General features: G+C 44.5%; 1 protein-coding gene across 1 annotated transcript in view; it reads right to left on the bottom strand.

Moving 5' to 3' along the window:
* LRPPRC (leucine rich pentatricopeptide repeat containing) overlaps positions 1-15648 on the bottom strand; it is an 848306-nt gene that overhangs the window by 361455 nt on the left and 471203 nt on the right. Inside the window, exon 24 of the mRNA XM_078649683.1 lies at positions 3053-3177. Within this exon, the coding sequence (XP_078505809.1) occupies positions 3053-3177 (125 nt within the window). The remainder of the gene's footprint in view (positions 1-3052; positions 3178-15648) is intronic.

The following is a 15648-nucleotide window of genomic DNA, read 5'->3' as shown; positions in this document are numbered from 1 at the left end:
CACTAATTCTCACTGGTGTAGCAAACCTTAGATCTACTGTACTTAGAGATGTACAGAAGGTATAGACTAAAATGAGTTCATGTTCGAATCAGTCCTAGCTATTCAAATCACCTAAGGTAAACCGTTTTTTTAAAAAGTGTTACAACATCGGTTTCCTCCCTTTCTCATGCCAGAGTGGGACCTTAAATTGGTCATCTCACATAATTGATGTGCACATCCTTTGAGCCCCTTCACCGTTGTCCCCTGCATCTTCTCACCCTCAAAACTGTGTCCCTCATCACCATAACATGTAAGCAGCGGGTAAAGTGACCTTCAAGCTTTCTGTGTCACACCACCGTCTTCCAAGACAACAAGGTTTTGTGAAAGCAAGCATCCTTCCATACAAAAGTTGTGACGCCATTCCACATCGGTCCAACCATTACCCTACCAGTGTTTATGCTCTGTCTCATTAGGAGGATAGACTCCATCGACTGGACCCCAAAAGAGCACCAGAGAACACTGGGTGGATAATCAGCTCTTTGTGAGGTTCGAAGAAGCGAAAAAAGGAAAGCCTTGCAGAAAAGGACCATCGCCCACTGGATTTGTTATGCGTTAGTCAAAAAGCAGCTCCCGAAAGTCCTGTACACTCATTCCACCAGGCAAAAGCTGCCACCACTACGTTGGTACAAGAGGGGGTGGTGATGGACGGAGCATCTGAGCCAATCAAACGCTCACACCCAGTCAAAAGATCTGGGTTTCATCCATCACCGTTCTTTAGCCCACTCTACCACCCCAGTTCAGACATGGCTATATGCAAATCAGTCTGACCCTGTGCCTCATGGGAACAGTCCAGCCCGAACTGCCAAGCCATGTCTTCCCTGGACCGGAAACAAGCTTCCGAGGACTGGTTTCTGGCATTCCAGCCGTCTACAGCCCGGCTTGCTTGAATCCAGTGGCAAAGTGAACAAGGGACTCACGTCTGAGCATACCCTGCCACACTTATGGCGGCCAAAGCGGTACAAAAGGGGGTGGTGATGGACGGAGCATCTGAGCCAATCAAACACTCACACCCAGTCAAAAGATCTGGGTTTGATCCATCACCGTTCTTTAGCCCACTCTGCCACCCCAGTTCAGACATGGCTATATGCAAATCAGTCTGACCCTGTGCCTCATGGGAACAGTCCAGCCCAAACTACGTTGGCACAGAGTTTTTGTTCTGTACATCAACCAGGCAGCTATGTGGGTATCACTCATACGTTTACGAAGCACTACTGTCTGGATAGCCAAGTTCGCTGACCGGTACATTTTTCCCACTCGCTCTTGCAGGACTTTTTGGTTTAAATCAATTTACCGACCCACCTCAAAATAGGTATTGCTTTGGTAGCTACTCAAAAGGTGAGAAATCTGCGGTTAGAAGTCTCCATCAGAAAAACAAGTAACTTACCTTCGATAACGCTTAATCTGGTAGAGACTCTAAGTGCAGGTTCCTCACTGACCGTCCCATCCTCCCCCTTCTGTGGCTGTACTCTAACCAATCACCTAATTCCATGTCTAGCAATCTACACACTGGTTACAACCACATTTTTACTGGGGCTCTGCACCTGTGGGCAAGGACAGCTTATAAAGCAACAAAAGTCAGTGCATGGGAATAGCACCAAAATGGGCTTGCCACATTATTTCTAGAGCGGAACAGAGTCGGTGCAGAGCCGCACCATGCCACATAAAGGTGCGCAAAGGTACTGCTGAAAAAGGTTTACATATCCCATCTGAGGCCTGTGGAATATTAAAAAGGTGAGGAATCGGGGGTTAGAATTCTGTATCTAACTATATTTTGGTATCCGCTATTTCGTCAGTTTATTATTATGGCACACGTTTACCCCTATTTAAAAAGGCAATGATAAATATTTATAATACAACATTAAACTGGGTGCAACTGGAGTAGCATCAGAAGGCTCTCTTCCGCTGAGGCACATCTGTACAGACTCAACCTAATCAAGGGTAAGTTTTTCATAGATCAAAATTTCCACCTGACGCAGTTTGTTTGAGATCATGGTAAGAGTCTTAGGAAAAGGAGTAAATACGCTGATCGAATATTTGTTTAAGACTTGATGCTCCAAGGTTAAGTCGAAACTATTCACTTTTCATTGAGAAGACTTGTTTTTCCAGAGCTGCTCACACAGGTTTGTCAGACTATTGCCCATACAGGAGTTCCTGCCACTGCCAGAGGTCAAGTACTGATGTTGCCGCTGGTTCTGTAGAACAATGTGGATACATCTCATAGACTGCTACTAAAGACCACTTATATCGAGGTACTCCGAATGTGCTCCGAATAGCTTGTTCAGAGAAACATCTAATACTATTTTAAGCTGAGAAACCCTTTGGAAGATTTTTGGCCTGCACCCATCATAGCAGATCTTGACTAGCATTTTGCTTTACCCACAATAGGAACAAAATTTCCTCTGACTTCGCTACCAAGAAATCACCAGCAATTTCATCCTCATAACTGGTTGAGGCACTAGAATAAAAGATTAAATTAGCCATAACATTCTCAGAATCTGAACTAATAGATTTGATTTGTCTTGTGTCCACAAAGAATCAGTTAAGTGTCCAACGGTTTCTGTTAGCAGAAATGCCTTCATCGATTTTCGATGACTATAAGAAAATACTAACCCTTCATTACAGTTCTGGTCACCTACTGCGCCATCCCTTCCCTGGAGGCTTCCTTCAAAAGTCAGTTATCCTTTAAAGGGAGCTCTCCCACTTCCTGCTGCCCCAGATCAGTAGCCAAGAAAGCACACACCTTTGTTAAAACGTAATATGAAATGAATTAGCAGCGGTCTGAATCCCAGAGATACATACTATCTAATCATGTTCTCTTAGCGCACATAAAATTTGCACCAGTCCCCAACCTGCACAGTACCGTATCTGGAGCCTAACCCCAATTACATTCCTCTCTTGCATTCTATGCTCTAGCTTGTTTTAACACAAAAGCGGAGTATCTCTCCAATTTTCTTAAAATAATTATATAAATGCATAAAAATACAGAAAATATTCCAAAGCATTAATAATTTACCTTTTTGTAGGAGCTCGGTGTCTCCTCTTTCTACGAGTTTACAAAGCACGTCATGGAGCCTTGGCAGACAGTTGTACTTCTTGTAGCAGTCAATCGAAGCCTCCAGAGCAGCAGGCGCATCATCCCTTAAAATAAACAAACCCAGAAGGTTTTTAACAATAAATAAGAGATATCAATTAAAGAGTGTGAATTAAAAAAAAATGCATTGTATTCTAAAAGACAGCATAACAAGAGGCAAGTTCAATGATAGTCAAATTTAAAATGAATCGAACAAAATTGCATCTGAAATGGAACTTAGAGGAGGCATCCCAGCCCTAGAATACCGATGCTTTAAGACTGAAAGTGACAGCTGATCCAGAATTCTTGCACAAAATTCTTCAGTGAGTGGCAGGATTTTTTCCCATGGAAAGTGGAACTGAAAAGGCCAGTGTCTAGAGCGTCAGCTAGAATTCATGGCAGGCAAAAAGACACCGAAAAGGAGAAAGTTTGAGACACTTTTCAAACATATTCTATTTCTCCCATGGTAAACCGGCACTCCTCTATGCTGATTATCCTGCCTCTTTCAGTATATATAGAACATAGATCTCAATTATCTGCTCTGTTCCTCAAAGTAATAGCATCCTGAAAAATACGTCATTCAGTTACACTTTCAATCAGTCTCTGCATATCATGACGGAAAACGGCAGACACAACTCCAACACCACAAATAAATTAAGGTGCCTCAATGTAGCATACAAAGATATCTGACAGTGTGCATTAATACATCAGTAGTATAACACACTCTAGCTTCCTCCATTGGGGCTATTTGCTAATACTGGAAAAATTAAGTTGATCCAGCCACATACAACTTTCAAGTTCCCAAATTGGCACACACGTCCTCAATTCGCCACTTGGCTTAATTCCTAACACACAGCTCAACAAATAATATGCGCCTCTACTGGTTTAACGTTCTTCCCTTCATACAGCTATTTCAGTCTTTCTTTGAAGTTCCCCTCAGGGTCAGTGGGCATTATTCATTTTAGGCACTTTTGGGATGAATTTATATATAAAAGACCATACGTACAATCCAAGGAAATAAAGAAGATTAATTTGCAGATTCAAACAGTCTACTGTAACAGGTCCATCACAGTAACTATCTCTCTTTAGAATTCTAGGATTTCTGGCCTACTTCTCCTTAAAAAGAGACAGCTCAAAGCTGGTGATGCTTGAGGGGATTTTTTGCTAAACCGCAGTCAGAATGTCTTGCCATAGCATCTCAATCAGCTTGAGGTTTGGGTTTTAATTGCGCATTTCAAAATCCTAATTCTAGTGATTATGAGCCATTTAGTTACAGATTTACTGGTGTGTTTTGGGTCATTATCCTATTGCAGGAGCCACATTCAGCTAAGCTTTAGCTGTTGAACTGATGATCCTCTCGGAGGCATTGGAAAAGAGAGGAATTCACTATCGGCTCATTGACGGAGAGGCATCCATGTCCTGTGCTGGGAAAGCAGGCACAAATTCGAATTTCTCCTATATGATACTTGACTGTTGGTACAAGGCTCTTGTGGCGATACATAGTGTTTCATTTTTGCTAAACACGCTGTTGGGCATTACAACAAACGACTCCACTTAGGTTTCAAATGTCGTAAGAATATAGGTCCAGATGTCTTCACGGTTAATTCAGGTGCTTTCTTAGCAATTCTAAACCGAGCAGCAATGTTCTTTATATAGAAAATTGATTTTCTCCTGGCTACCATTCCACAAAAGCCATACCTTTCTCATGTTTTTCTGAAGGTACAATCATGAACTCTAGTGTTTACATTATTTACATCTTAAAGATCCCTGGATAAAGAAGAAAAATGTCCAGCACACAATAGTATTGTCACAAGATTATCAAAGTGCACAGTGTGAGAACAAATTTAAGGCAGAGAAGTGAGTGCTTGCTCGTTTTCCTTTTATTCCTCGGATCTTCTAACAGCCAACAAGTGTTTCGTTGCTGACATGGGAAAGCGTCCCGCAACTTTAGCAAGGCTATCTTCTCTGTATGTGTCTCTGTTTTTTATGGTGATAATTCCAACCCACATAAGGGTTCTGTTTTCATAGACATCAGCTATCTCAGTATATATATCTCCAAATGAGTTCTGTGTTCCGTACTCTGAAAGACACAAGGGAAGACACCCTCAGGCCGGTGACTACGAATTACGATTCTTGTAACACACCAGAACTCATTTGGAGATATATATACTGCCATAGCGGACGTCGATGAAAACACAACCCCATTGTGGGTTGGAATTATCACCACAAAAAATGGAGAGGCATACAGAGAAGATATCCTTGTTGAAAGATCTGAGGAATAAAAGGAAAAAGAACAAGAAATTATTTCTCTGCATTAAATTTGTGCTCACACTGTGCACTTTGATAATCATGTGACAATACTATTGTGTGCTGGGGATTTTTCTTCTTGATGTTCAAGTGGTCTGACCACTGGCTTTGGGAAGATTGGTGGTTCTCCTTACCTTACAGCACCAAGATCAAGATAATACCCAAATACCGATACTAGTGCTACTCTCCTGAGTGGCGCCGTTTGCCCTAACAACAATACCACTATCCCGGGATATATATCTGATCGACTTTGCAACCTATAGGAGCATCATTTCCTATAGTCTGGAGTACATTTGCTGAAATGGTCAATTCTGGGTACGCTGGCATCGTCCTGAACTTTCTCCATATGTAAATAATCTATTTCACTGTCTAATCATGGGCTTCATGTTCTTTGAAAGCAGCTTTAGAACCCTTTCCAGACTGATGAACAGCAACATATGTTGTAGACGATTACAGACATCTTCTGACCTAGGCATAATTTGATCCAATAAACCTCAATTGACAACGTTTCTGATTTTATATACAAGTGGAAGCACTTCCTGATAATCAAGTAATCATGTGCCTTTGTTTACCTTATCAAAATTACCTTTTTGACTGATATGAAAAAGTGAAGGGTGCAATTATGTTTTCATAATAGACTACTACATTTTGGGATATTATTTTGTTTAATAAATGATAGTGATCTGTGGTGAGCTTTTTTTTACATGAGGCTAGAATTATCTACGGTCAAAACTGGGTGAGGACCAGATGAGGGTTACATATAGCATAATATGTAAAATAGAGCAGGGTGTAGTATCATTTTCCCATAACGACACATTATTGTCCAATAAAAAACTGTACACTTAACAATGTCTTCTTATGTTGGATCTCTGCAATAGCTCGTTTTCACTCTTTTTAAAAGCAGTGTTTGCATGAGTGTAAGAAAGTGGCTCTATATATACTGGACCAAAGTAAGGTATAGTGTGTATAGAGTCCCCAGTCTCGAGAGGTATGACAGAAGTTAAAGTTAGATATAACCTTACTCTCCAAAGTGGTAGCATGGTCGAGCAGTAAGGCAGTATCAGAGGACACTGTAAAGCATTTGTTGTACACACCCAGTCAGCAAAAGGTTTCACACACTCAATAAATGAACTCTAGGCCAATGGATTTAAATCAAAAATGTTAAATGTTGTATACTTGTAAAGCGCACAGCTGCCCCAGCAAAGCGGCGTCCCGGCGCTGTATACCGCTGGGGAACCCGTCCTGGCTTTCCCTGTGAGATGGTCCCTACTGGGAATCCCCAAGGTGGAGCCAGGCATCCCCGGCATTGGTGGGGCCGTTGTGGAGATTAGGCAAGCTAATGCCCAGAGTTGCCGAGTGGGACCCCAGGTTAGAGTGGGCACCGAGGCGAGAATTGTCGAGTCCGCTGACCCTGGTCCACGACCCTGCCGCGTCGGGAATTGAACCCTGGTCCCGGGCCAACTTCTGCTCCCGGGTCTGCCGCCTCTAACCAGTGAGCCACACCAATCCAAGATATAGTTGTTTTATTTTAGAACGAGCAGGTCTCAAAATATACTTTTCTCAATATGAGCGACTTTAGGTAATTACTTTGCAAAAAGGCAATAGACTTTGAAAGTACAATAGCTACAGTGGTTGCAATAGGCAACACAATGTCAAACACAATTCAACATTGAGCTCAATAGGTTTTTCTACATAAATGCAGTCAATTACTTTAAGGATTAGTTTTCTAACCACAGGACTGGATCCTGGATTCAGTCCCGGGACATAAGCTGCAAACAGTTAAGTAAAAGCGTTTTGGTTACAGTTGTGATTTTTAAAGAATAGAAATGTATTTTCAAAGTTGACACTTAGAAACTTTTCAGTGAAAACCAATCAATGTTATCCTAAGGGAGGAAATTCAAGTCACAGGTGAAGTAGGTTCTCGTTACATTTGTAATCCAGTACTGGACTCCTAAGTTCAGCACTGGGACCTCTACCTAAGACAGCTAAGTAATTACGTTTTGGTATTTGGTACGATTTTTAAAGAATATTTGTAGTTTGCAAAAATCGACCCTTAGAAGAAATTTCACAGAAAAACAGTCAATGGTTTCCTATGGAAGAAAATACAGGTAACTGGTAAGTACAGTTAGGATTACTTTTGCGGTTCAGTACTGTGCTAAAAGGTACAGTACTGGCTTCTCTCCTGATCGCAGGTGGATAATTCGGAATTCGTTATTCGGCTGATTTTAGATGAATATTTTAAAGTTTCAAAACTCCACACTAAGAAGAAATTTCGAGTGAAAACCAGTCAATGTTAACCTATGGAAAGAAAGTGAGTTACCGGCTTTTAGGTAAGTACCCGACTGGTGGAGTTAAGGTTCAGGGCATAGACTCAGGGGTCTCCCAGGGTCGGAAAGGTACAGTAGTTACACCCTCTGCGGCACAGGGGCAGCCTGGTGCAGAGAGAGTAGGCCCAATGCAATCCAATGGAGGGTAGGGGCCTTTGGTTGTTGGTTGTAAGCAAGCAGGCCATGCGTCTGTGGGAGCTGTGCTCCTGGTCACTTACTCAGGGCAAGTGGGAAAGTAGAGAAGTTGTTGCACTTCCAGCAGCACTCGGGCGGCTGGGTGCAGGGTGCTTTTGAGCCGTCGGGCGCTCAATGTTATACAATGGGAAAGTTAAGAAGTGAACAAAGGCTACAGACTCTGGGACGGAGATTTTTCAGGTGCGACCACCACTTCGAGAGGTAAGTTGGGATCTTGGAGAAGAGGTAGGTACCCGAAAGGAGGACACAGGGGGCCGCAGGGCGCCGGGGAGTCTTTTGTGTTGGGAAATATTACCCTCAGCCGGTCACAGTTGGAGGGGTCCCTGGATCTGAGGCTGCAGGCATTGTCTGGTTCGTCGAGGAGGTTCTTTGAGCACTGGACCTCGGGTCCCACACGCCGGGGGGACGTCCTCGTGGTCTTGGGTCACTCAGGCACTGGCCGGGCTTGGCGGGTGCAGAGTGGGCTGGATTCGCAGTTCCTGGCTGGCACCAGGGGTATTGCTGTTTGAGCAGAACCACTGCTCGTGGGAGTCCCAGTCTTTTGGAAGGTTCAAGGCAGGCAGGTCCTCCGGGGTTGTCGTAGTTTGCTGTCCGCAGGAGACGCCGGGGTTTCGCAGGAGCAGGTTCAAGGATCAACAGGCGTGTAGGGTTCTGGGGCCAAGTCCTTGGGCGTCGTCCGTTTGTTAGCAGCTGCAAGGCAGGTCTTCTTGTTTCTTGGTCTTCTTGTTGTTGCAATCAGGATCTGAGGAAGGAAGGTTCAGGGTGCCCCTAAATACTAAATTTTGGGGCGTTACAGGTAGGGCAAGGGCAGAGACCAATGGGTCCCTGTCCTGGGGTGCTCCTCTCCTGTGGGAGGGGGGCAGGAGCCTTGCTGTGATTGGGCAGGGCTCCCCGACTTAAAGATGGCTGGAGCCCGGGGTCGTGCTTCACCTCGCCTCTGCCACCTGAGGGGAGGAGTTGGCACAGGCTGGCACACACCCCTTCCTGACGTAGGGTTTCCCGCCAGTCTCTCCGCCAGAGTGGGGGCCAGAACTGGTGGGTGCCAGTTGCTGAGTACAGCAAGTGGTCTGGAGAAGCTCACAAAGGTTGAATGCCTTTGAAGCTTCCCCTGCCCATCCTGGGGGAGGAGGCTTGGCACCTCGTCCCAGGATGTGCATTGTTGCAGGCCCAGGAGAGCGAGGGCTCTCCACCCAAGGTTCCAGCAACATGTCTGCCGTGTGGCAGCCTAGGCAGCCTCTCAGACAACACTTGGATTGTAGGTTATGTTTGAGGAGGCATCTTTAAGATGCCCTCTGTAGTGCATTTTACATTAAATCCCACACTGGCATCAGTGTGGGTTTAATGTGCTGATTAGTTTGATATCAAACTTGTCAGTCTTCAGTGTAGCCATTATGGTGCTGTGGAGTTCGTAATGACAACCTCCCAGTACCATATACTATTAATGGCATCACTGCACTTACAGTGCCCAGGAATGGGCCTGGGTACTGTAGGGGCACCGGGCTCATGCACCTGTGCCCACACCACTGGCATAGGGCATCCAGCTAGAGGGGTGGCTGATGTATGCCAGGGCAGTAGATTTTGTGGGCATGGCACACAGGAATACGTGCCATGTCGACTCTTTGTTTAGTTCTGTACTTAGACACTCAGCCTGCAAAGGCAGTGTGTGGGTGTCAGGGTACAGGGCACCTAAGGGTGGCCCAATAAGTGTTGCAGCCCTTAGGGGTCTTCACTGGTCACCATGCACTGGGTACCTAGGGTCCCATTTACTAGGGGCTGACAGGTGGCCAGAGATGCAAATTGGGTTTTAGTTTCAACACAGTTTTAGGGAAGGAACACAGGCCCTGGGCACCTGGTTGGCGGGGGCCCAGGGCACACTCAGTCAAAGCACATCAGCAATTCAGCAAAAAGTGGGGGCATATCTATGCAAGAAAGATGGCACTTTCTCACAATGAGTGCAAGCATTGATTGCACACACAATCATCCAATACATTTCTGCATATGTTGTTTAAAATTGGGTAAGTAAGCGCAATAATGAATGCCCTTACAATTCTAGGTTGGACTGTCACTGCTCTGTTACAGTGCAGCTTAAAGCCAACAAAGGAATAACTGCTCCTAGCAATCTTTTCTTGTCGCTTTCAGTCTACCACTAAATTAAATGCTGTTCACTCTGTTGTCAAACCGCTAACCATTGTGTCCATTATTTTCCAAAACAAAATATATGTTGCCATGGGACTGAATTACTATTTATTCTGATTAAGATTTGTGGTTGTGATAAAAAGTAAAATATACACGGAGGAGAAACCATTTTATTTTAATAATACTGACAACGAGAGAAAATGAGCCTAACATGATGGGTTTTTACCTTATCCCCTTCACTAAGCCCTGTTTACACAGTGCATCCTCTGGCACCCTACAGAGTGATCTGAATTTTTGTCATCTGGGGTGAAGACTAAATTACAGGTTAATTTCAAAACTGCAAGTCGATGCTGCAGCTAAATAAAAGCAACAGACTAGACAGGCTAGATTACTGTCATACAAGAAAAGTGGTATGGTTTCTCAAACTGAAAAATGTAAAGAATTATTAAAATGCATTTTCTCCTTCTCTAGATGCAAGTTCACTTAACATCCCAAAGTATAAAAAGAGTTTATATAGAAAAATTCTCCAACGGGAGCCAAGAAAATTGACATTTCATAAAAAAAGCATTTACCGTAAAAAACACTGATTCTGATGTTACATATTCAGCATTTCATGGCCATCTTAAACGTGACACTAAGGTGGTTGTTATGTTTCCACAGCATTGAAGTGGTTACATTTTCGGTATTGATGAATAATTGGCATGTCCATCAAAAAGATATTCTAATTGACTGTGTTCTTCAAAGATAGAACATGAATGAAAATATATAAATGAAAAAACTTTTAAACCCGAATGCATAATATGTATCCTATTCCTCGTGGGAACCAAAATTGCAAACACTTTTATCCATTAAATTTTTTTGCATTCCGACCAGACCTCGTTAAATTCCGATTATAAAGGCGAGCTGGAGTTCTTAAGAGGTGGTAAGCAAGGTTAAAAGGTAGGTTACCAAGACTGTCCCATCACCGACTAAATATTAAGGTTGGCTGGCAACATTTAAAGGCAAGATCTGAATTGTTTATACACTTGCATAAATTAGCAGCCTCCAATCTGTGAATGCGCAAAGCGACTGATGCTGGTGGTCAAGGTTATAAAGTTAGCAAAGAAATAGAACATTCAGTACTTTGGACAATAGGAATTTGTTGAACAGTTCCAATACTCATAATTCTGAAATAACACAAATACTGCATATAAGCTGCATCAGGTTGCCTAGAGCAAACAAGCATTATCATGGACAATAGGTCTCGTGTCTGGGACCTTATAAGTGTTTAGCAACGCAACAGTTGATGTTGTTGCACCAGGGATATTGTGCTGCATAACTAAATACTTATAAGGTCCCAAATGCAAGACCTATTGGCCATGCCAATGCTTGTTCCTCTTGGCTTTTATATGGACACTGAATTTGTTTGCACAATTTATTGTAAAGCTAAAGCTGGTGCGTATGACTAGCTCGCACACAAAGTGTAAATAACCTGAGTGTATTTCACACGTTGATTTATTTCGAATTTATTGAAGACTAAGAAAAAAGCTGACGCTCATCTATCAAGCAGTGGCGTTGCCAATAGGTCTCGCAGTAGGAAAGTTGGAGCTATTACAATTGCAAATAACAATGCCTTTTATTTTTGTTTTAATTTAAAAACATAAAGGGCTTTGTCATTTACAAAACCAATAGCTCCAACTTTCCTACTGCGAGACCTATTGTGCACTGCACAGTGTGGGTGAAAGTGGCACTGCGTGTGTGTGAGTGGCGTTGCGTGTGTGAGTGGCGTTGCGTGTGTGAGTGGCGTTGCGTGTGTGAGTGGCGTTGCGTGTGTGAGTGGCGTTGCGTGTGTGAGTGGCGTTGCGTGTGTGAGTGGCGTTGCGTGTGTGAGTGGCGTTGCGTGTGTGAGTGGCGTTGCGTGTGTGAGTGGCGTTGCGTGTGTGAGTGGCGTTGCGTGTGTGAGTGGCGTTGCGTGTGTGAGTGGCGTTGCGTGTGTGAGTGGCGTTGCGTGTGTGAGTGGCGTTGCGTGTGTGAGTGGCGTTGCGTGTGTGAGTGGCGTTGCGTGTGTGAGTGGCGTTGCGTGTGTGAGTGGCGTTGCGTGTGTGAGTGGCGTTGCGTGTGTGAGTGGCGTTGCGTGTGTGAGTGGCGTTGCGTGTGTGAGTGGCGTTGCGTGTGTGAGTGGCGTTGCGTGTGTGAGTGGCGTTGCGTGTGTGAGTGGCGTTGCGTGTGTGAGTGGCGTTGCGTGTGTGAGTGGTGTTGCGTGTGTGAGTGGCGTTGCGTGTGTGAGTGGCGTTGCGTGGATGAGTGGCGTTGCGTGGATGAGTGGCGTTGCGTGGATGAGTGGGGTTGCGTCGATGAGTGGGGTTGCGTGGATGAGTGGGGTTGCGTGGATGAGTGGGGTTGCGTGGATGAGTGGGGTTGCGTGGATGAGTGGGGTTGCGTGGATGAGTGGGGTTGCGTGGATGAGTGGGGTTGCGTGGATGAGTGGTTGCGTGGATGAGTGGGGTTGCGTGGATGAGTGGGGTTGCGTGGATGAGTGGGGTTGCGTGGATGAGTGGGGTTGCGTGGATGAGTGGGGTTGCGTGGATGAGTGGGGTTGCGTGGATGAGTGGGGTTGCGTGGATGAGTGGGGTTGCGTGGATGAGTGGGGTTGCGTGGATGAGTTGCGTTGCGTGTGTGAGTGGTGTTGTTTGGGTGAGTGGCGTTGCGTGGGTGAGTGTGGTGTTGCGTGGATGATAGCGGGCTTGCGTGGGTGTGAGTGGCGTTGCGTGTCTGTAAGTGTTGCTGTGTGGGTGAAAGTGGCACAGAGCCTTTGATGTGGCCACTTACTGATTAGCATTATTAAAATCTGCATGAAAATTTATTTTATTATTACTATTTATTCTTTGCCAAGCACTCATCACTGATCTGGGCAGCAGTCAAAGTGCATAAATAAAAGTAAGTGAACTCTGATCCTGGGGGATTTTGGTAGATGTTTACGTACAGACATACACAATACAACGCACATACCTTAAATGGAAAATATAAATGCAACTTACCTTTATCTGTCGGGGAAAAAAATTGGGTAGGAAAACTAGTTTGGTTAATGCAATCACTTTAGGCCGTTGCATACTACAAGCGGGGACGCATTTTTAGTTTGAAGAATGTGATAAGCTGAAGGAGGAGGGGGTGCGAGGGATGAGGGAACACGGCCTGGGGGAAGCTGGCTGGGGAGGGGGAGGAGAAATGCAAGGAAGTTAGGGGAGGAGAAGCCGAGAAGCTGCAGAGCGCACGCTGGGCGAAGCCCTTTGATGTGCTGTGCGGCAAATGGAGGGAGGCTGATGCGCGTTCATGTTTGAACACGTGGTTCACATGAACTGCATGAAAACGCCAGCAAAAAGCTGGTGGTTTCATGAGCATTTTGAGCACTTGAATTCTCGTTCCTCAATGCGCTTGTGCGCATTTAAGGTCACGAGACCTAAAAAGGGGGAGCAGTGTTAATTCCAACACGAGACTACATATGGAGTAATGCAATGATCAGTAGGCCATACCGACAACCATTCAGCCTGGTCACATGTGGTCGCTGTCCATGGTTCATAGAGAGTAATGGTCAACATTTACATGATTATAAAAATAATAAACGCCAATGATTTATAAGCGATACCCATATATTTTTTATCAATTAAAATACTTTTTCCTTTCTCGAAATGTCTCTGAATTTGGACTTTGTTCAAGGAGCCTAGCATGTATTTTTCAAAAAAAAAATTGTTTGAAAGCAGTCTATTTCAACTAATGGGGTACAAGAAGCTGCATTTTTTCAAAAACAAATTGCTTATGAAAAAGCAACGCAGCAGCAGTGGATATCACATACTACTAACTACAGATAATCAATGGCGAAAACTGTAGATCTACTCAGGGAGCACTTACTTTGCAAGATTAACAACAGTGTCGCCTACTTTGTAATCGCTGCCTAATGGAATGCCTTAGATTATTAACAGACATTGTGGTGTGTCATTATGGGTGCTGAAAGCACACATTTTCTAGATTATGTCTGGGCCTTGGTCCCACCATTCGTTTCCTGGTGGCAAGAAATTAACTTGCAAAGGACATTAGGAAGTAGAAGCTTGAGTCTTTAATGCTAAATTCTAAAATATGCTTCACTGGGGTCTATTTAGGTGGACCACTGACATCATCGCAACACTGACACGACGTCTGAAGTAATGCTAGGTGCAAAAAAAGTCTTATTTAATTCTGTACTTTAGGAAAGCTCAAATGAAATCACACAGGACTAGGAGAACGCCTCACATTCAGCCACATTAGCAAAATCAACCGTGTCAGGTGACAGTGCCTCTTTCCCTGAGTAGACTACCGATAAGGAGAACCCTCTATAGACTCATCTGCCAAAATCGCCACAGACAGCCGCACAACCTGAACAGCAATTTTGGGAACTGATTTCATATATTGGTGCCAGGAGCAGGTGTGGTAGTATATAATGTCTAGTAAGGTGTTCAACAGAGAATAATACGTACTGTTAGGAAATGTGGTGTATTATATGGTGTGGTAGTGCAACCTCAGCGTAAAATACACTTACCAACCCCTTTAGGACACTTGGGTTTCATCTGTCAAACCCTCAGCTCAATACTGGGTACCTGTGGCACGGGGGAGCCAGGCTTACACAGAGGAACAAGTGTTAAGCATTTAATCAGCTCCAAAACTGAAGAGAAAATCGACACAACATTCAAGATATCCAACACAAATTTATAAAAATAGGTTGTACTTTTATGGGAATTTTGAAACAAGAACAAAAAAGATCCACCGGAGGGTTACGGAGATATGCATTTTACGAGAAATAATAAATCAGTGCAATTTCACTCAACCGTGAACAAGCCTTGGTAAAGTCAACAAATTAGACACTCAAACTTTTTCAAAGAAAACTTCAGTAAGTGCAAATGTGGTTGGTTAGAAGTATGCAAGACAAGCAACTCTGACAAGGACCAGGAGCAAGGTCCTCAAGAACATTTACCTTTACAGGAGGAGTCCTTCAACAGTCCCAGGCACCTTATCCACGTTGCAAGATGAAGGATGCTGAAGATGCTCTAAGTATGTTATGGATGCGACACATTCGACTGGGGTTTTCGTGCAGGGATTTCTCTGTCCACAAAGATGGAGTGGGGGTCCTGGTTGCAGGGTCGACGACCCATGAAGTTCTTTCCCGTCTAGCCGAAGTCCAGTTGCCATTTAACTACTAATTGCCTGTTGTTGCAGTCACTGGCTAATCCTTCCTGAGTTGATAACATGCCTTTTGAGGGTTTCCCCAACAGCCCACCCAGGCTCAGGGAACTTGGCGCAACTCTGTGTGTCAGGCCTTGGCCCTCTGTGCTGCATGGTGGCGGTGATAGCGGCTTGAATACTTTGGGCTACCAACTTCCCCCAGCAGCTGTGTCCCAGTTCTGCTAACAAGAGGCCCGTCAGCCCTTGGAGTGGGCTTCAATGGGCTCTGGAGACAGCGTCCCTTTGAGCAGGACACAGTAGGCACAGTTGCTCTCTACGCTAGCCACCAGGTATAGCCTTTCAGTCCTCATTGGTGCAGTCTCACTTTGCGGATCCCTCATGGCA

Source organism: Lissotriton helveticus, chromosome 6, assembly GCF_964261635.1.
Source record: "Lissotriton helveticus chromosome 6, aLisHel1.1, whole genome shotgun sequence".
Classification (NCBI taxonomy): Eukaryota; Metazoa; Chordata; class Amphibia; order Caudata; family Salamandridae; genus Lissotriton; species Lissotriton helveticus.
This window is presented reverse-complemented; position numbering and strand designations above follow the sequence as displayed.